Source organism: Tachysurus vachellii, chromosome 15 (assembly GCF_030014155.1).
Source record: "Tachysurus vachellii isolate PV-2020 chromosome 15, HZAU_Pvac_v1, whole genome shotgun sequence".
NCBI lineage: Eukaryota > Metazoa > Chordata > Actinopteri > Siluriformes > Bagridae > Tachysurus > Tachysurus vachellii.
The window spans coordinates 15,264,721-15,285,926 of NC_083474.1; the positions used below are offsets into that span (position 1 = coordinate 15,264,721).

The 21,206-nt window shown below is 38.2% G+C and overlaps 1 protein-coding gene across 2 annotated transcripts in view; it reads left to right on the forward strand.

The window, feature by feature from the left end:
* The window catches only part of crppa (CDP-L-ribitol pyrophosphorylase A), a 30,970-nt gene that overhangs the window by 8,752 nt on the left and 1,012 nt on the right, over positions 1–21,206 (forward strand). For both annotated transcript variants that reach the window (XM_060888399.1, XM_060888400.1), the window contains 3 exons: positions 2,347–2,421; positions 2,551–2,643; positions 4,302–4,430. In XM_060888399.1, coding sequence (XP_060744382.1) covers positions 2,347–2,421; positions 2,551–2,643; positions 4,302–4,430 — 297 coding nt within the window. The remainder of the gene's footprint in view (positions 1–2,346; positions 2,422–2,550; positions 2,644–4,301; positions 4,431–21,206) is intronic.

Consider the following 21,206-nt stretch of genomic DNA (forward strand, 5'->3'; position numbering starts at 1 on the left):
AAACGGATACACTGACTTGTCCAAGTCAATCAACCACCCTTCCATTTGTTTGACTTGAAATCCTGGAGCCATCTGAGGTCCTCCACATTGTACTACAAGCTGTGGTTTTCTTGGATTTCCTACGAAATCCATCCGCTGCTGGCGACCTGAAATTAAAAACTGTCATTTTTTTGCCACCCTATTAGTTTATGTGCTTTGTACATATTGTACACCAGAGTGGCAGCGATTTAGCCTTAGACATAGTTTGAACGATTGTAGTCGTTATCTTATATTTCATTTAATAAATGAATAAAACAGATGCAAATGACAATATACTAAATGTGCAACAGTTTCTTTTTGTGATCAATGCACTGATTGTGCATTCAGTGACAACCAGGCTTTAAAATGCTAGAACTTTTCTTGTGATTAAGATCCTTTTTTGGTTTAGGAAAATATGTAGTTTTAAAATCTACTTACTTTATAGTAGAAAATGTTAAAGTGACACAATGTGAATGGTTTTTCCAGGCCGCCACTCAACAAGTATTAACCAGTATAACCAATATGCTTATTTTCTCATCCACTTCCCTCAAGCGTAAACGATTGTCCTGTTTCACGTTACAGCCAAAGAATGCATTATGATTTGTTTGACTTCATCTTTAACAGCAGACTTTTGGCAAGGAAAAAAATCTGGGTCCTCATCAGCAGCATTCTGCACCTTCAAGTTATGTGAAAATCAATCTTCTTTTTGTAATAGTTCCAAGTTTTAAATCATTAGAGCCAAGTGCACATCCTCCTTTTGATAATCTTGCATTCTGCAGAGAGCTCGGTGTCTCATAACGGATTGGCAGCAGAACTGGGACGCTCCTCAGGTGCTGGTTTGGAGTTTCGTTTGTCCTCTGTGTGCCCACAATCCTTGATGTGGTCCTCAGGACTCCAAGCAGATAAAAGAAAAGGAAGAATTGGTGGATGAGGAAGTGAATTTCTCTCAAAGCCATCAGTGATTTTTAATCCACATTACCTGATAGGGTTTCTCTGGTACGAGAAGTGCGTGATACGATCCTCTTCTCCAGGGGCAGGTGGTGTAGTTTGTCTGTGGGTACCTTTTGCTTTGCCAGGAGTTTTTCAATAACCGACTGAGAACAGAGATGAGGTCATAATGTCATTTTTACAAGCGATGTAAGGCATAAAAACAAGTCAGGACCTGCAGTTACAGGTGAATAATCAACAATGTGAAGCGCTGTTACTGAAGTTGATTCATTTCCAATAACAGAATAGAGAACAGTATTTTATTTCTCTCATACCACAGCAGATTTCCTTTATTATTAACGAAACACACCCTAGTATTTAACTATTTGTAGTTCCTTTCAAATGCTTATAGGAAAGTAAATGAGTTTGAATCCCAAGTCCATCAAGCTGCCACTGCTGGGCCCCTGAGCAAGGCCCTTAACCCTCAATTGCTCAGTTGTACAAATTGAAATAAAAAAAATGTTAGTCACTCTGGATAATGGTGTCTACTAAATGAAAGAAATGTAAATGTTATTTGCTTTTAGATGAACATAATATAGTCAAATTATTTAAATGTTAATAACTTCTATTAGACTTTGCTTATAAGCGACTCTGTCAGTGGGTCCTTTTTTCTTTTCCGAATACAGCGTAACATGTCAAAATAACTGCCTTTGGTTGTGTTTCATATAGTACAGATGTATTAGAGATCAGGTCACATATTCTTCTAATTCATTTATATTCCAAAATGTTGTTTTGTTTATTTCCCCCAAAACAGATATTTGCCCTAACAAGCTCCTGACATTAAATCAAATAATTTCTAGATCTGATTAAACATCAGTCAGAAGTTTTTCTCAATATTATCAGCATCGTAAATTGTACAGCTCTCAGCATTACGTCATTTAGTGAGGAGAAAGAACATTCCCTCCATACGTTCTTGTCATTTCTGTGTGTGCAAGCGCTACGGCGTAACAGCCTGTGACCGATCCATAATTAAGGAGGATTCTTTATGTCTAACATGGTTTAGTGCAAGTCAGCACACTTCATCTCAAAAATCTACAGAGCAGATTGAAATGCTTTACTACTTCAAACTATAATTAGTTATATTTCAAGAAGGTTTAAGCTTCCACATGTGTTTCTCATAACTATTTCATATCTACCATTTATTTTCTTATGTCACTGTTGAGTTGGTTCCCATCACAGCCTAGAGAAATGCATTTTATCACTATGTGTGTTCTTTTGACAGAGAATGCAAGAAATTTATTCGTGTTTGTATGTGTGTGTGTGTGTGTGTGAGAGAGAGATGTCCAGGTTAGCTGTAATAATAATTCTCAGTAAGCAGCTGAATCCCTTTGTGTTTTGCAGACACTGGATGTTCTCCCATGCATAAAGGAAAATAATGAACTGCTGCTAAAGACCAGGAACTTCATCCAGATATCTGTACTGAAATATTGCACTTTATATTGTTCAACAGAAACGTACATTATATATTAGATTATACAGAAACTAACCCTGCTGTTAAATAAATGAATCATAATGGAGCTTAATACAATGCATCAATTTCTGCAGATCAGTGGTGCAAGTTTATCTGAAACTGAGGAGATGGTGAAGGTTTTTGAGGAGACGAAGCATGCCCTTTTGTACCCGGTTGTTATTGTATGGGTAAGTGTTTATGCACATCAGAGACTGTATAACAGGTGTTGCAGGTTTGTTGTAATCGATTTTAAAATCACATGGACTATTACGTTTAAAATACATTTTATTGACGCAGACTTTTGAATAGTCCATACATTGTTGTAATGCTCTCTATTCCATTCAGGAAGCTATATAACTATGTACAAAATGTATGATGATTTATTCTATTAAGTGAAGACTAATTACATTAATTGAATTCTGAAAGTTTCAAATCATGTTCTGTATTGTTTGTTGGAAATTGGGCAGAACTGCTAATCCATAATATACAAATAATATAAACAAAAGATCACTGAAACTTCTGCTCAAGCTTTTTGTCACCTTTGTTGCCAGATGGCAGCAACAGGAGCTGGAAAAAAACCCTGGACAATTTGCAGCAGGGTCTTTTTCCAGCACGTCTACCTCAAAACAAATCTGTCTTAATCTTTGGAAATGTCATCTCTTTGAAACTTAATTAAATTCCCACTGTGATTTGTGAAAGGCCTCTTAAACGTGTCTTGAAAACACCCCAACCATTTGAATGTGACTGTGAGGCACAATGCCAGTGGATCTAAGGCTTAGGGAATGCGAGTGTGTGTGCGAGAGTGTGTGTGTGCATGTGTGTGTGCTTTCAACTCTTCAGTGTCTGTCTGCACACAGATGGCACCTGCTTGTCATCACATCAGCGTTTCAGTGGGTTTCATTTCAAACATGGGTCATGTGACTATTGGCAATGTGACCGGCCACTTGACCTCTGACACCAGAGTTTGACACCAGGAAGTGATGTCTGATGTTCTCAGACCACTGAAAAAGTTTCTGTACCAGTATTTCTACTTTGTAATTTGCCATTTTCTGAATATTGAAAATAAAATATGAAACTAAATTGAAAACGCACTTCATCTCTGATCCAGCTCGAATATAAATAGTTTTTTTTTTTTCACAGAGGTGGACCAACAGCGTTTGTGGATTATTGCATAGCGATTACTGTTAGGACCTGATAACCATAACTTTTCTTTGCAAAGCCAAAGGGCATGAGCGTGGAACAGTTAATCAGTTTCATGGTAGCGGTAAAACCCTGACTATAGTAAACAACCATTTTTTGATTGTAGTGTCATTTGGGGTTTCTCTGTTAGTCATTGCTTCTAAGATTGACTACAGATTCTAGTTCTTCATAAAATCTGACATTTTACGAAGAACATCCAGATTTTCAAAAGGCACGGCAAACAATGAAGCGAGCTCATGGAAAATACAGCAGAGGTTTAGTCACAGAATCCCCGGGCCTGTGTCAACTTTTAGTTAGCAACTGGGTGCAGTGGAAACTTTACTGAGCATTTTAATTGCTGCCTTTGAAGTGGTTGTGCTGTTTACACGAGCACCCGACTTTCTGAATAGCAGGAGGATACTGTTGTACATGCTGAAATGGCTTCTCTTGGAAGATGGATTATGGTCTAGACGCAGCAACCACTTATTTGTATTCTACGTTGGTGGGAATGCACATTAACACATGGTTGTTTTCCATTCTGCATTGTTCAATCACCAGATTCTAAATGTGTTTAAATAACTTCGGTTTTGTTGTTAAAAAAAATTTGAAAAATAAATGTTTGGCATCCTAACCCTGCTTTTAATAGTTCTCTTCTCCATGTCTATAGGTTCGTTTATGTACAGACGAGGCGACAGATATCCAAAAGAACGTGGAGCTGAAGGCCATCATGGAGCTTTCTATGAAGGTCAAACGGGGGAATATTTTACTCTACTGTGTGCAAATTCTTTACTCCAAGGTAGGCCACATTTTTATAAATGACATGTAAAATCATTCCAGGTATTGCTCGTTTTACAAAAACATGTTCAAGTTGTTCACTTTGAGATACGAGATCCCACAGGAATCATGTGCATTATATTAAATTGTACAACAGTGATGTTGAATTCTTGAATTTGATTGGTCAAAAGTAAAAGTGAAGTGAAAGTGACGTGACATACAGCTAAGTATGGTGACCCATACTCAGAATTCGTTCTTTGCATTTAACCCATTCAAATTGCACACACACACCATGAACACACACCCAGAGCAGTGGGCAGCCATTTATGCTGCGGCGCCCGGGGAAAAGGCAAATCTCAGGTTTATGTTAAAGCACTCATTCTGTTATGTTATAGTTTCTGTAGTAACTGTCAGTCCTGCCAGGAGCTCACAAAGTTTTTTGTGATTGTTGAAGCAAAATATTCTTTTAAGCTACTACCAGTGAAGACACATATGTTAGTTTAATCAAATTAAAATAACAAGCTTTTCTGATATTCAGTATTGCAGTGTCTGCTAGATTTTGCATTAATTTTCACGATCGAAAGTTGCTAAATCCTGCAGGGACCTAACAATACACACAGGTACTTGTTTGATGGACATGTTAAATAGCTTTAAAAACATGTCTAATTGTTGATATGCTGAAGTTTCCTATGAGGAGATGAATATGTAACATTTTTGTAAGGAGTCTCCAGTGTTAGCACTTTGTAACTCCCAAAGCGAAAGTTGTAACTCTAAAGTTGTCTTTCCATTAATGTGACGAAGGGCATTTTATTCATTATAATTTCAGGACAGAGAAAAAAGAGAGGCTGGTGAGAGAACTACTATTTATAGTTGCTATGACAGAAGTGATAACAAGAACTAACTGTAGACTTTCCATCCATATGATTTTTCTTTTATGTATAAAATACACCTGTAATCATTGACATTGCTGTGGTATTAGAGACCTTAGGGGTGTTTTGAAAATAATCAGACAATAATTAGGTTTGGGATGGGGACTATAACTCTGTAAGCATTCTTCATCATGTTATATTCCCTACATATGAAATCAGCCAAAACACGAGTTGAAATATAATCAGGATGTTTGTTGGACATGAAGAGACCACGCTGTTACAGTATGTGTGGGAAAGTCCATATCACATCACCTTGGCTCGAGCATTTGGGAGCTGTTCATGATTAGTTAGGTGTCTTTAGACGGAGGCCGAGCTTGCCAGGATGTAAGACTGTGGAAGACGGAGCGCTCGCTGCATGTGACGTCAAGGTGCAATGTAATTAAAACAAGCTCCACCCTGCATTTGTCATTTGGAGGCCTGCGTTGTCCTTAGATATGTGAGCATTCCTCAGCCGAGAGTTCATGTCCTATGGAGCACTATCGCTGTTTCCCAGTTTCCCCTTTCCAGCTGCAGTCTCATTTTGGAAAAGGGAGTGGACAGATATAATGTGCTCGGCTTGATGGAACACATCGTGCATACATCATCGCATGCAGAAGTGGCAGAGTGTAAATCTCGTGTAGGCCCAGTAATAATAAATGTGATTCCTCCCAGATGCTTCTCGATCATAGTTTAGTGCCTCTTTATCCTGTTTGCATTTTTGGTGCCACTTTTATTTGCGAACTGGTGTCTGCGTCTTATAAACTATGCTCTGAAGTGATCATGAGAAGGATGGAGAATATAACAGGAAGCAAAATTTTTCATGAGAACTGTTAAAAGACAATCCGCAGTGTTTTTCCACCAAGCCAAATGTTTATGCAGGAAGCTTTCAAGTCCACAAGATGCCCTGTTGGTTTCCATGTACATGTATCGCATAAGAATTACTAAACTCTTTTTTTTAAGAGTCTTATTAAAACCTTGTTGCACTTTGTTTACTTGAATGCTTATTTTTTGTGTCTCAGTTTCTTATAAATAAACCATGTCTAATTTGGTCCTAGGTAGAGCTCTATATCTGCTGTATCTTCTAGATGCTGAAGCATTTCATTATTCAAGGGCTTCATCGACACAGCGTTCTGAACAAGGGGCAAAGAGACGCTTTAAAATCTGCAACAACGAATTATTTTGAAATGTTTCGAATTTTCCCGAACAGATCATTGCTCTGTACCATTGATTTCAGTGACATTTAGTGAGGAACAAAAAACTTCAGTCTTTTTATATTCTTCCATCATTAGCTTTTCTGAGTGTGTTTTGTGTGCTTGCACTAGCACATTACGGATCATATAAGTTGACTTTAATGTCATGCATTTAACATTTGACTATATTGTCTTAGCACTGGATACAAAGCATGTCATCAGGTGTCTTGTATAAACATCAAACAGTTACCTGCTCGCTAAAATTACACTAACTTAAACCGACCCCCAAAAGAGAAAAGAAATAAGCAAATTACAGGCCATTATAGTCCAGAGCAAGGACTGAAAAAACTTTCCAGAAGCACACTGGAATACATCATGACATTTATAGGTTGTGGCAAATAGCTTACAAATGTGTTATATTACTTCTGAGAATTGAAATAAAATAAGGTATGTTAGTTGCTTTTTTTTAAACTCTCACATTTATGGGGTGTCTAGTAAGCTTAAATATTTATCTAAGATATATTGGGATATGGCTTGATTATCTACCATAAAGGTCCTTGAATTTTACAAGAAAGTCTGCACAAACCCTGTGGCTCGGCTGCTTAGCAACTTCTGTTATAAGTTCAATTCCTGCATATTTTTAGCAATTCATACCTTATATGTACCCTTTTTTATTTGTCATTTATGAAATGAAAGTATTGTATTTAAGTTTGTATGAAAGTATTTAAAATTATTCAAATCTACAGCCCACGAGCCAAAGTTGTTCACGAAGGCCATAGGAAATGGAACTGGCAACATTCACACCACCTGATCAGCCAGTACGATGAGTTTTGACCTGATCAATGATTCCAGTGGTGACAGGAAATGTCACCAGATCCTTATAGCTGAGGGTCCTGGTGACCCATCAGTTGCTGAAAAGGGTTGTCATGATGATATATGGGCACACTAATCCCCTGAGTGAGAGCCCTGGTGTTTACTCTCCTCTGCTTCCTTCTCCTCAAAGAGCACAACGAAGGAATCCTAAACCTGAGAGGAGATTATCCACCACTCCTTTTAAAAAAAAGAAAGAGTGAATAAGGGGGGAAACTCTTAAGAGCCATTCTCTTAGCGTTTCTGAGCCACCAGCAAATAACAAATTGTGAAACTGGACACTTAGAAAGTGGGGTCTTTTCGCAGGAATGTGAGGCATTTTGTATTTTCCAGCGTATTCTCACGGGGTTGCTTACACATTCTGTACTGTATTTACTGTTTACATATTTACATCTGTAAGACGTCCTGAATAGACGCAGTGTGTAATATCTGCCCAAGGAGTAAGCACCAGGCTCCAAGTATTTACTACATAACAACATACGGTACATAGATATCTGTGTCAGTTTTGAAATATTTACATACAAAGGTGAGAAATTAAAGGAATAATCCATCCTGAATGATCCACCTTGATAAGGTGGATCAACTTGATAAGGTTCCAAGGCTTTAACTTTCAGGCTAATAACTCAGTCATGACTAGTGAACTCGTCCCCTCGTAGATCGTTAACTAGTCGAGCTGAGTCGTGTATATATATCTACATTGCATTATTGACCTTTGACTGCACTATTTGTTGTCTCCACTACTTCTGCATTGGATTCCTCAATAATATGAAATTTACGATGGCAGACCTGAAGCTCTTGCTCTTTTGTGTTTAGGAGCCAACATCAAAACCTGACCATTATCCCTTATGTTTGATTGTTGACTCTGAACTGTATGAGTTTGAATGTGTTTTGATGAAAGTGATGCAAATGCTATGCCCTTCACTGTGACCAGATCTCTACCAAATGTAACATCTAGGGGAGATTTCAGAGTGACCTTAATGGCTTAACTTTAGGAAAGAACATACTCAATCCTGACAAGCACAAATCTGGAAGCTGTGCTTGTGGCTTATAGTGACCTTACAGAACAGTTATATGTTTTTTCTTTAAAAGATAAAGATTTTTGCATATCCAATTTATATTGACTCATTTGTCCAACGAGTTTCTTTGTAACAGTAACATTAATAGAAAGGTTAGTCTATATATTGGCAAGCCATAAGTGAGCTTTTTTTTTTTTTGTGGGAAGTCATGGCCTAATGGTTAGAGAGTCTGACTCCTAGCCCTAAGGTTGTGAGTTCGAGTCTCGGGGCGGCCACGACTGAGGTGCCCTTGAGCAAGGCACCGACCCCACCCCCCTTGTGTGTGTTCACTGCTGTGTGTGTGCACTTTGGATGGGTTAAACGCAGAGAACAAATTCTGAGTATGGGTCACCATACTTAGCTGTATGTCACGTCACTTTCACTTTTTTATTTAAATAAGGATCTGTATTTTCTCATAAGAAGCACAGCAAACAAACTGTGCACTAAGTAAACTCATTTAAAAACAAACAAAAGGATACATCATACTAATTTGGGATGCTCTGTTTCTAGCTTCAGTGGAAGCATTGCCTCTAACTATGGAATTTCTGTAGTCCTTTGTTTATGCTCCAATGGCCATTCTCTATTCGCAAAAGATTCCTACTTCTGTATTCTTGCCTACTTGTTGCACATTTGTTTTCCATCAGTTGGAAAAGCTAGATAAACCTCCTTGTTTTCCTTGTTTGAGGCTGATCTATCCATGCTGACAGTCTCCGAATCGGCCTCCCGTTCCCTGATGTGTTAACCTGGTGTTAAAGAAAAAAATCCACAGGAGGTCAAAGAAATCCATGGCAACTCGTTCTGCATGTAGCGCGTGATCTTTTTTATGCATGCAGAGCTCCAGATGTGCACTGGCATGTGCAAATGTGAGTCTGCGGGGAAAAATGTTACTCACTGAGCTGCTGTTTACCCAGCTTTGATTTGACAGATTACACAAAAAACCATCGGTGCTCATCAAGCAACTTTCACGAATACTTGTGCTGAGACTCAACATGAGACATTATTCTGACAAACAAACAGTATGTTATTATGGAAGACAGGTCCTTACCAGGTCCTCCGAATTGGTTTGTAAACAGTAAATCGGTAAAAGAACTGATTGTGATGTGTTTGGATCATAAGCCTATGCTCAGGGAACACTTGGTTTAAATTTGTGGGGACCACCCGGGCTGAAGCTTTGCGTGTCCACTGCTCGGACAGTAATGAATTAAGAGTTTAAGCATTTAATGCGGGACGTGCTTTTGGATCGTCTGAAAGGCTTTTGTTTTCCCTCGACACTGACACACCACTGACAAACCGTCAGTAAGGAGCAAGTAGGTTTCTTTAATCCATCATTAAGCAGCTTTACCAGCCCAAAGTGTTTTATTCCCCCTTATTATTCATGTTGCTATTTTTTATTAAAGAATGGCATTCTTTTTTAAACATGTACTTAACAGACTTAATAGAAAGTAAATTTATAGTTACAACTTACACAGAGACTTATATAATGGGTGGATTTAAAACCATCTGTGTACAGTAGTTGTTAATATGGTGAAGTTTTCCGTGAGCTGTTTATTCAGCCTTTTTTTGGAAGGAGTCTCCAGTGTCAGTTAATTTGCCAAAGGTGGAATTAAACTGCTGTTTTTATTGAATTCTTATATGTTACTGTACTTTTAATTTCACTGCAGATTACTCAACAGGATTTCAACATAATTAGTCCTTAACTTAGCTCACCCTGTATTAGATATTATATCGATTATGTGCCTCACGTCTACACTATTATAACTCTCACACTTTACAGAGAGAAATTCCCAGCGGACTTCCTCTTTCTTACACTCCGACCTCTGCTTGTCTGTTAAAGGCAGTTGTTTAGTCTGTGATGTAGGCTTGTTTTGACATCCGTGTAAAAACATGAACTGTACACTTTTCTGAGGAGTGGGTGCTCCTGTTTTGTCGTTACATGCAACACCATACAAGACAGTCTTTCGGCACTTCTTGAAAAGGAAATGATATACGTGACCCTGTTGACTCCTAATGTGATATTTATAGCCAGTGGTCCATTGAGATTCCGAGCTGCGGAAGTTTTGTGTTTCTATGTGGGCTTGGGGATGTCATAACACATATTTCCTCCGTTCCTTCAGACCTGCGAATGTAAGAGAGCATTGTAGTCATTATTGTTTGCAGGTGTGTCTGTCGCCAAGCCACGTACAAACACAGTAATCACTCACTTGTTCAAATAGAAATGCATTCACTCGTAATGCAACTAAAGCTTCCTGTATTTTCTTTGCTCCAGTGCTATGTGTGTGTCCGATTATGTTTAAGGTGCTCTTGAGAAGAAAGAAGAGGATATAGACCCAGACAGGACAGACAGAGCTTTGTGAAATCATGTTTAGTTAGACAGGGAAAACTCTATAGATAACCACGTTCCTTTCAAACTCAAAGCGGAAACTTGCTTTATCACTTCTTCTTTTTTTTTTTTCCTTGTTGAACCATAGTTTATCTGAGCTGCTCTTAAATCAACACCATGAAATGCAGAGTTTGAATAGAAATGCTGGCGAGATTGAGGAGAAGCACTCAAAAGGAGAAATGTGAAGTCAAACAAAACAGGATCGCTCTCTATGAGGTGAGTAGGATTAGGCATGACAGGGTCCTCATAAGATTTGGCGTAGGTCCACACATTTTCCTTTCTACAGAAAAAAGATGTTTTGTAGGGAGGAAATTAAATATGTGCAAATTGAAGTGAGTAAAGTGTATAGAGAGACAAGTTATTTAATCTTTCTGTTCCCTAAGCAGTGACCTGAGGCTAGATTCGAACTTGGAACGTTCTGTAAAAAAAAACTTGCTGATAATTTATGAAGTCAAATTAATCATAACCACTATGACAACACTGCTTTTTTGTTCCATGGCAAAAGGCTCTAGTTTCAGTTTTATGACAAAAAATATAGCGAGTCCCTAGCGGCTGGAATCAATCAAAACCACGTTCGAAAAAAAACAACTTGATTTAAGATTCGTTGTCATTTTCTATTCACCAACGCATCAAATATGAGCTCCAACCCTGCGTGACCCTGCTGCCACCTGATTTGAGCTCATCCATAATGAAAATGGCCATCTTTACATGAGAGGACACTTCACCAAGGACAGCACTAGTATTTAGGCCCATATCAAATCTCTAGAGCTGATGGTATATGAGCTGGAGATTTCTGTCATGGTCTTCCCCTCTAGCTACTGCCCACTGAATGGAGGCTGGAGATGGAAAGGGGGGGTCAGTCTGTACCCAGAGATATCATAATACCCTAAAAGAAACGCACTGTCAGAGCAAGAAACGCAATACTGCTTAGGCAGAGACAGGACTGCTTTTAAGTCTATTGTCAGGCTTTCGTTCTCATGATATAGTTTAGAAGTATGAAGTAGTATATTGCTTTATGATGATGTTTTGCAAAGAAATAATTATATTAGATTTCATCTGTTCTCAGTTTTCTTTCACAACTTTTTATAGTTTAAATAATCTGTACAACTTAATTAGTACTTCTTAATGCAATTTGTATCATACTATGTATTATGTAACTTCAATCACAACCATTAAGGTTATGGTAAATGGAAGAATTTGTAATTTTAGTTTCTTCTGAAATGGAACAACATCCACATTTTTCATGAGCTCCAGTTCACCAATATTTATCTGACTTCAGTGAAGTTCAGAATTTATTTTGCGATGTTGGAAACTTTCTCAAGACGTTAGTCTGGAAATCGTGAATCATCATATGATCATTCTCAAAAAGTCCTTGACCATACAGATTCCAAAGCAGAAAAACTATTTCAACATGCATAAAGGATTTAATACCAATCTAAATGATAACAATTTCTCTGCAATTCATTGTTTTTCATGCTTTCTTTGAGGTGGTGCCCTCTTGTGGTAGCTTGGAAACATTTCTCAAACACACTCGTAATCCAGTCATGAGCGATTTAGTCATTTGAATCAGAGAGCTAGTGCTCAGCTTACTAAATAGTCTCTTTTTCTCACATCCAAATTGTTATACATCTTCCCTTGTTTTTCCACTAAAGGTGATGTTAGGAGGTGTAAGACCTTGCAGAAGCAATGAATCTGGCCAGGGAGTGGTGCTAATAGTAGGTGTTGAGATCCTAATTGCTGAAGATCCATCTTCAAAGCTTTTGCTGCTGTAAGGCAGCGGTGGGCCGCTTGCTGCTGATGGAAAGGTTGATTGCAGCTCTGGAATTTCCAAGGACAGTTAGGCAATGGCTTCTCACTGTGTGGTCTGGCTGGCATAAGGACCATTCACTTTTCTTCAGCACATTTTCCTTTCTTGAACAAAACCAGCCCAATGAGTGCCACTGCATTTTGGTTATTGCTTGAAACAATGCCAGTGATTTTTCAACTGAACTTCTATTAAACTTCTATTCTATCTGCTTTTCTGTTAAACATGAGAAATGTCCAAGATCACTAGGAACTGTAACTTAGACTTGTCTTTTTTTTCTCTTGTTGACTGGATGGATTTAACTTTCTCCTAATGTCAATCTTAAAATACAAAACTTCTAAAATCAATCCACTGACCAGCCTTTTCACAATTGCTACTTTTCACAAACTTAACAGTAATAGTAAGTAGATGAACAAGACACCCAAAATTTGCATGCATCAAATTATAGTTCATTCATACCTTTTTCTTCGGCTTTTCATGGTAAGGGGTTGTGTTACCAACAGGCTGAGAAATTTAGTCCAGACTCTGTTCCCAGCTGAGTCTAGCTTCTTCTGGGGATATCCACAGACATTCCTAAGTCAACTAGGAGCTCTCTCCATTGTGTGTTCTAGGTCTATTCAGGGGTCTTTTTAGCCAAGGCATCATGCCTTACATAGCTCTACTGATCAGGGGCTATCCTTATAAGGTACCCAAACCACGTCAACCAGATCTTCTCAATGTGGAGGAGCCGTGGCTCTAGTCTGAGGCTCTCATTAATTGTCAAACTGTCAGGGAGGTGGGGATAAAACAGACCCAAATGCAGGATAGCTAAAATAAACAGGGTTTATTAAATAAAAAACACAGAACAGGACAAGACAACAGCAGACACGACTAGAACACGACAACAGAAGACAACAGAACAACAGAGGATTCCGCGCTGCCATAGGCAACGCCGCACGGTTAAATACACATGACAATCAACACATAAGGAACAGGTGTGCAGAGGCGGGCAGAAAGAGACAAGGGTGGGGCAGACACGTGACACAAAACATAAACAGATGCACGTTGCCAAAGTCCGGGCTCCTGACACAAACTGGGAGTCCTGACACAAACTCACAATTGTCTCAGACATTAGACCCAACAGTCGTGGGGAGAAATCACTTTCCTGTCACCTGTATTTGTCACTTGATTCTTTTGGTCCCTACCCATAGCTCATGACCATAGTTGAAGATGAGGATGGAAATGGATATTGACTGGTAAACACAGAGCTTTGTGTGCAAAGTGAGCTTTTGAAGATCAACCACTACAGACTGGTACAGCAGCTGTGACACTGCTGCCACTGACCCAAGCCAATGGTCAGTCTATCTCATAACGTTTTTCTATCACCTCTAACTAAGACCCCAAGATATTATAGAGTCCTGCGTCTGGGGAAAGGTTGCACTTTTCACCTTAACTGAATCTCTCACTATTTTCAGGAAGAGAACCATAACCTTAACAACCATAACAAATATACCTGATTAGCATACTACCCTAACTCCTCCCAAAGCTGTGCTATTCAGCTCTAAATGTGTGATTCCCCTATGATTGAGGAAATCCTTTGGATCTCATTTTTAAAACTAGTGACCACCATGATATTTTTCTAGTCCAAGAAACGACTGCCACAGATCTCCCTGCAATAAGTGTCTTAACCAAACAACCCCATCCTTAACCGGTGCCTTCAGCATCTCCAGCTGAATCTCATCTGCCTCACAACCTTGCACTATGCAGGATTACCTCCGAAAGCAAGGCATGTCCATTCCATTAAGTAGGACCTCAAGATGCCCTTCCATCTCTTGGAAATCTCTAAAATTATTCATAGTTATCTTCAGCAGATCTCACATGGAGACACATGTTTTGTTTACAAGCCCCAACTCCCAGAATCCCTGGTGGTCCAATGTATCAAATTTATCATCTTTATTAACAGCAGGTTTCTGCATTTTGGTAAAGCAGCTTCCGGGCTCGTTTATTTTATTACACCAGCAGCAAAAATTGAGTCATTTCAAGTGCTGAGCAAGAACAAAACCATTTGAAATCAAAGATGAAAATCAATTATTTTTTCAAATGCATTTTTCTCTCAAGTGCACAATTTACTTTACATTGTTTCAACAGTTTAATTTATCATCCAGTTTCCCAGCCATGTTTAAGACCGATAAAAATATTGACCAGTACATTAGCTTTGATCTCAATTCCTGCAGGATTTTGTACTGTTCACTTTACTAAAGTTTTGAGTCTAAATTCCCAGATGAATCAACCTGCACTATAAGAGGACATGTGCCCCAACTTGGAGCTGCATGAAGCACCAGCGAATGTTTTATCCATTTTAGAAAAAGCTGGAAAAGACACCAGGCATCAGTGGAAAGTTCTCTCATTACAAGTGACAAGTTATTACGTCTGCTAGATGGAGACTTTTAAGAGGAATTAAGATGTGCATATTGCATTCCCTCTTTTCTTTAAGTGCGAGCCATAACAATAGACAGAGTCGAGCTCATTAGTCGGGTTTCTGCCGCTTCCCCTGGACTGCTGTCAGTTCACAGTGGAAACGTAGTGAAGCGTGAGAGTATTGGGTGCTTCACACATCAATTCTTTTCCAACTCTGACTGATTTATGGAGCACAGAATTCTCAGTGCTGGGTCATTTCAGATTGGAGTGTTTTTCACCGCTAGCACGTTTCTCTGACTCCTGTGGGCTTCGATTTTTCTTTTATAAAGTAGTAAGGCTTTATGAGAGAACCAGAGTAGAAATCTCATTTCTGTTATTAACCAGAGAATAACATGAGAATATTTGATCACTGAGAATTGTACACCTTTAACTCGGCAGTGGATAAACATAAAATATTGGCAGGACAGGAATACTTTAATTTAAGATCTTCTGGCTTGTTCTCAATAGCTTTTTTATATTTTTACTGTTTACTTGACCATGATAGCTTGGTTAGTTTAGAGCAGAATTACAATAATCCTGTTTAAAGAACTGGGCACTTTTAAAGGCCAAACTATTTAAAAGGCCAAACTGTTTACATTTAATTAATAAATTGGCTACTATTGAACAAATTCACTGGAAAACGAAGGCAATAAGGTAAAGTCATTCAAAAAGCCAACTCTGAATCAGAACCAGGAAATTCTTACTTACTCTGACCTTTCTCATGATATATGATTCATATTCCACCATCAATATTCCTCAGTGGAAACCATTCAATATAGGATCTTATGCAGGCGTTGAATCTTTGATCCTCCTTGGTGATCTTATGCTGGCTTTCATGACTTAACTTATTTTCTTTTTTTTTTCATTTTCATTTCGCCAGTATTGATGTCGTCCCAATAACAAAACCAGCCACATGAACAGTTTTGTGTTTAGCTGCGGTTAATTTTTGCAACATTATAGACAGTACTGTAAAACATTTGCTGGTGAGCGGAAAACTTTGCACTACGCAGATATGACAGAAATTTGCAATGCCCTACCAAAAAAAGTTCTGCAACTCAGATTTTCCTCCATACATATTTGATGTATGGAAATGTCTTAAGTTGAAAATTTCAAACAGTTAGAGCTGTCAGATATAGAGACTGTGTAAAGAGGTTTGAGGTACGATGGCTTACAGTGTATTGAGTATTCCTGTTGACTGCACACAGATGTCGTGGCTTCTTAGCCAATACTTTTTAAAAATAATTATGTAAAAATATAGTGAGTGTTATGTAAGGAAAAAACAGGAAACCTTTTGGACATTTTTTTAAATTGGTGCCAAAAGTAAAAATTTAAACAGTGTTGCATGGCACGAGAAATGCTGGGATTAGATTTATGATTTCAGCTCTTCATTTGATGTGCTTAGAGAAAGCAATACTTTAATCAATAAGCAAGTAGTGAATCATCGGCAAGTTCACAAAAGGACCCTCTTGTGGAAATTCTGTGTCATGAGGCATGGATTTTAGATCATGGAGAGAATCTGCTGTAGGTGCATTTGCTACTCATTTAGTTCCCATTGTTGGTTTTTGAGACAGTGGAGATCAAAACCCATAACTGTGTGGTTCTGAAATTGTTCAGTCACGGTCAAAGTATGGCTAGTTGCCCTATAGCATGGTGTCCTGTCTTATTTGTAGAGGGACGGTGTGGCTGCAAGTTTTTCTTTGTTTAATCAAGCAATCTTGGTCATGAAATCATTCAGCATGGCTTCGATCTATCAGGGAATCAGCAGCCCAGTCCAGGATGCAGACATTACACATCAGAGTAATCAGTTTTTATTACTGACAGGCAAGTCAGCTGGTGGTCTGCAATGTTTTCTTATTCTTATTAAGGTTTAACAACCATAAAAAAACCCCAAAACTACTCACTATTGATTTTGGGAAAATAAACAGTTGTTATGTGATATGATGCAGCTCAATGCTGGAACTCATTCTGAATCGTATGCACCTCCTGCTGCACTACACACATGAGAATTTACTAGAATAAATCACACCACAGAAAATTGCAATTTTACTTTACACTTTTACAAAAGCAGGAATACAAATTTTTACATAAATAAATGTAATGAATTGAACTGAACTTGGGCCTTTTTGCCAAGGTTTCGAACATGTGCAACTTTAAACTATTTCTTAGAAATGAATAACTACTGCATGCGAGTCAGAGCCTACAATTATTTAAGGCTGTAATAATGCATTTAAATAACCGAGCAGCTCGCTCTGCTTTATTACATTACATTATTACATTATCTACAGAGATGACTGGAGGTTAACGTGCTCGTTCTAACTGATCCGCTTTACAGTAATTCACAGGGATTTGCATTGGAGACTCTCCACAAAATCGAAGCCAATCAGATTTACTGTACCAGAACAGCTAAAAGAACATTTTTTGCTCTCAGACTCCTGATTCATGGTCTTCCTTTCTTCTTTAATTTTCAGTTTCTCACCATAAGTTAAGATTAGAAGTGTAAATCTTGTGACAAAAAGCAGCTAAACTACTAGTTAAAGAAGAAAGTCAGAGCTAGCTAGCTAGAGCAAGTAAGTAAGTAAGTAAAGTTTATTTATATACTGTAGCACCTTTCTCAGATAAAATCACAAAGTGCTTTACAAAATATAACAATAAAACTTAAATGGACAATAAAACATTCTTGCAAAGTAAAAAAGAAAAATTATTAGAGACAGAAAAACTTCAACTCTAAAATAATAAAACACACTACAACAGGGATGAAACCATAAAAGCCCAGTCAGCTAAAAGCTTGTCTAAATAAGAGTGTCTTCATTTGCTTTTTAAAAGAATCAGCAGAATCAGCCACACGCAGAGACAGGGGCAACGTGTTCCACAGTCTGGGGGCCGCAGACTGAAAAGAAAGATCCCCCCCGAGTTTTAAAATGGGTTTTAGGGACCACAAGCAGATTTTGACCTGATGACCTCAATGCTCTCGAAGAGCCATAAGGGGTCAACAGGTCAGAAATGTACTCAGGAGCATTCCCATGAAGGGCTCTATAAGTGAGGACCAAAATTTTAAAATCAATTCTATATTTGATTGGTAACCAGTGAAGAGAGTATAAAACCGGTGTGATGTGGGATCTTCTGCTGGTTCCAGTTAAAAGCCTCGCTGCTGAATTCTGAACAATCTGAAGACGATTTAAAGCACGTTTGTTAAGACAAGTAAAGAGTGAGTTACAATAATCCAAACGCGAAGAGATAAAAGCATGTATAATCATCTCTAAATCTACATTAGACAACATTTTCCTCATTTTAGAAACATTCCGTAAGTGATAAAAACAGCTTTTAACCATCTGTCCTAAATGTTGATCTAAAGACATGGATTGATCAAATACAACACCGAGGTTCCTGAGGCTTGACTGAACAGAAGAGCCCAAAGAACCAAGATGTTGCCTGATCTGTGGAATTTTCTTATCAGGGGCAATGATCAAAGTTTCTGTCTTTTTCGGATTTAGTTGAAGGTAGTTACTGCCCAACCATTCCTTAATACAAGACAGACACTCCAACAAGCTAGACAGCAAGTGAAACTCAGACTCCCTGAAAGAACAATATAACTGAATATCATCAGCATATAGGTGTTAGGACACATGCTTAAAACACTGAATTTTCTGAGCAAGAGGTGTCATATACAGTAAAAACAGCAAAGGACCTAAAACTGATCCCTGTGGTACTCCACATGATAGAGGCACAGTGTCAGACATGATCTGATTTATCACAACCGAAAAAGTTCTATCAGTAAGATAAGAAGAAAACCACTGGAGTACAGACCCAGATAAACCAATAACATTTTTCAAACACTTTAGCAAAATTTTATGGTCAACTGTATCAAACGCTGAGGTTAGATCCAGTAAAACCAACACTGTGTACTGGCCCGCATCTGCTGCCATCAAAATGTCACTTGACACTTTAAGAAGAGCTGTCTCAGTTGAATGCACTTTGCGGAAACCTGATTGAAACTTGTCCAAGATTTGATGGTAATGCAGATAAGTGGAAAGTTGATTAGCTACCACTTTTTCTAAAATTTTGGAGATGAACGGCAGTTTAGATATGAGCCAGTAGTTTATAGGGTCAGAAGGATCCAGGTTTGACTTTTTTAGAGTGGGGTTCACTACAGCTTGTTTAAAAAAGGAGGGAACCGTGCCAGTAGAAAGAGACAAGTTTATCATATTTACCAGACAGGGAGCAAGCGTATCAGTAGCATTTAACAGTAGAGTCGTTGGGACAATGTCAACGGGGCTAGAAGAAGGTTTCATCTTTTTTAATAAAACCTTAATGTCCTGTAGACTGACAGGAGAAAAACGGTCCCAAGAGTGGAGAGGAGAACCTCTATTATAGGTGTGCGAGGAAGGAGAAATACTGTCCCTAATGTCCTGCACTTTACTGACAAAGAAATGCAAAAATATGTTACAGTCAGCTGATGAATAAACTGATACTTGAGGAGCTGGGGGCGAAACAATATTTTTAATTGTGTCAAACAGGACTTTAGGATTTTTCTTATTTGCAACAATAAGATTTGTGAAATAATCAGATCTGGCCTGTTTAATCATAACATTGAGAGCTATGATCAGCTCCTTAAAATGTAACCTGTGCACTTCAAAATTAGAGGTTTTCCATAAACGCTCCAGTTTACGACAATTTCTCCTGAGACTAAAGATGCTTTCATTCAGCCAAAGACAATGTTTTTGTGGGGAAATAAGACTGCGTTTAAGCGGTGCCACGTTATTTAAAACGGACACACAATGATTATTAAATGACTGAACTAATGACTCAGCATCAGTACACTCATTAAAAGAACTAGGATCAAATAAAAAACAAAACTTATCAACAGCAACTTGATTTATAATAAGTCGTTGAGGGCACACCTTAGATGGATTAGACTCCAAATAAAAAGACAGATCAAAGAAAATACAACTGTGATCACTCACTTGAATATCATTAATAGATATTTGATCCACACACAGGCCCAAACTAAAAACCAAGTCCAATGTATGGCCCTTTGTGTGTGTGTGGAACCAGAGACATGCTGTATGAAGTTAAAAGACTCGGTCAAAGATAATAGTTCTAATGCCGTGTTACAGGAAGTGTCATCTATGTGAATGTTAAAATCACCGACTATTAACACAGACTCCAATTTAATAATATTAGATAAAAACTCAGCAAACTCATCTAAAAACACACGCGCAGGGCCAGGAGGTCTATAAATTAAAACACAATGAAAAGTAGAGGGAATCAAAGTAATGTGTTATTAACGTCCTATTTAAACAGAGAGTACACAAACACCTAACAGACACTAACTGTCTAACTATTAGTGCTGCCTAGGCTTCAAATGAGAATTTGAATTATTTGATTTGCTAAAATATGAAATCACACCAAGCTTGGTTAATAGTAATTAATAGTATAAACACACATTTAGGGAAAGCCGGGTTCCAGTGTAGTCTTAAAGCAGTTTCCATCGGCCAACCAGTACATGAGACTGGGAAGCACATTAGAGCTTTCAGTGGAATAAATATATTATAAACCCACCTCTGATATATGGATAAGGTATTACACCCCTACCCTAGCAGATAATAATAAGCTTGGCAAACTATATGCTATGCATTAAGTGCATAAATCATTATAGAAAAGTAGCTATTTGTTAAAATCAAGCATTAGAGTTACTACGTGCAGTATGGACTCAATGCATTCGACCTTCTTTGAAATCAAAACATTAGTGTCAGAAGTGGGATTTCCAGCATGAGCCACATGAGACGTCACACGATTGGAATTCATTAAAAATAAACTACAGCAGGATGACACAGTTTATTCCTGAGTGAAACTGACTTGAAAGTACGCATTCCCTTTGAGTTCGACAGAACAGAGAAAGTATATTACGTGGAAAACCCAAGATTTTATCCAAATGGAATTTCCATTTCATTTCTGGATTTTCATTTTGATTTCGTTTCCACACAAAAAAGCAATTCAGGTGACAAGTTAGGAGCTGGATTGATGTTATTTGTCGCACGGCAATTAGCAGGTGGTGCAGAGCACGAAACGAGAAAGGAGCAGCACTCATTAAAACCCTAGATGTCACATGAAATACTATAGACTACGCCAAAAGACACCAAGAGACTATCCAAGGA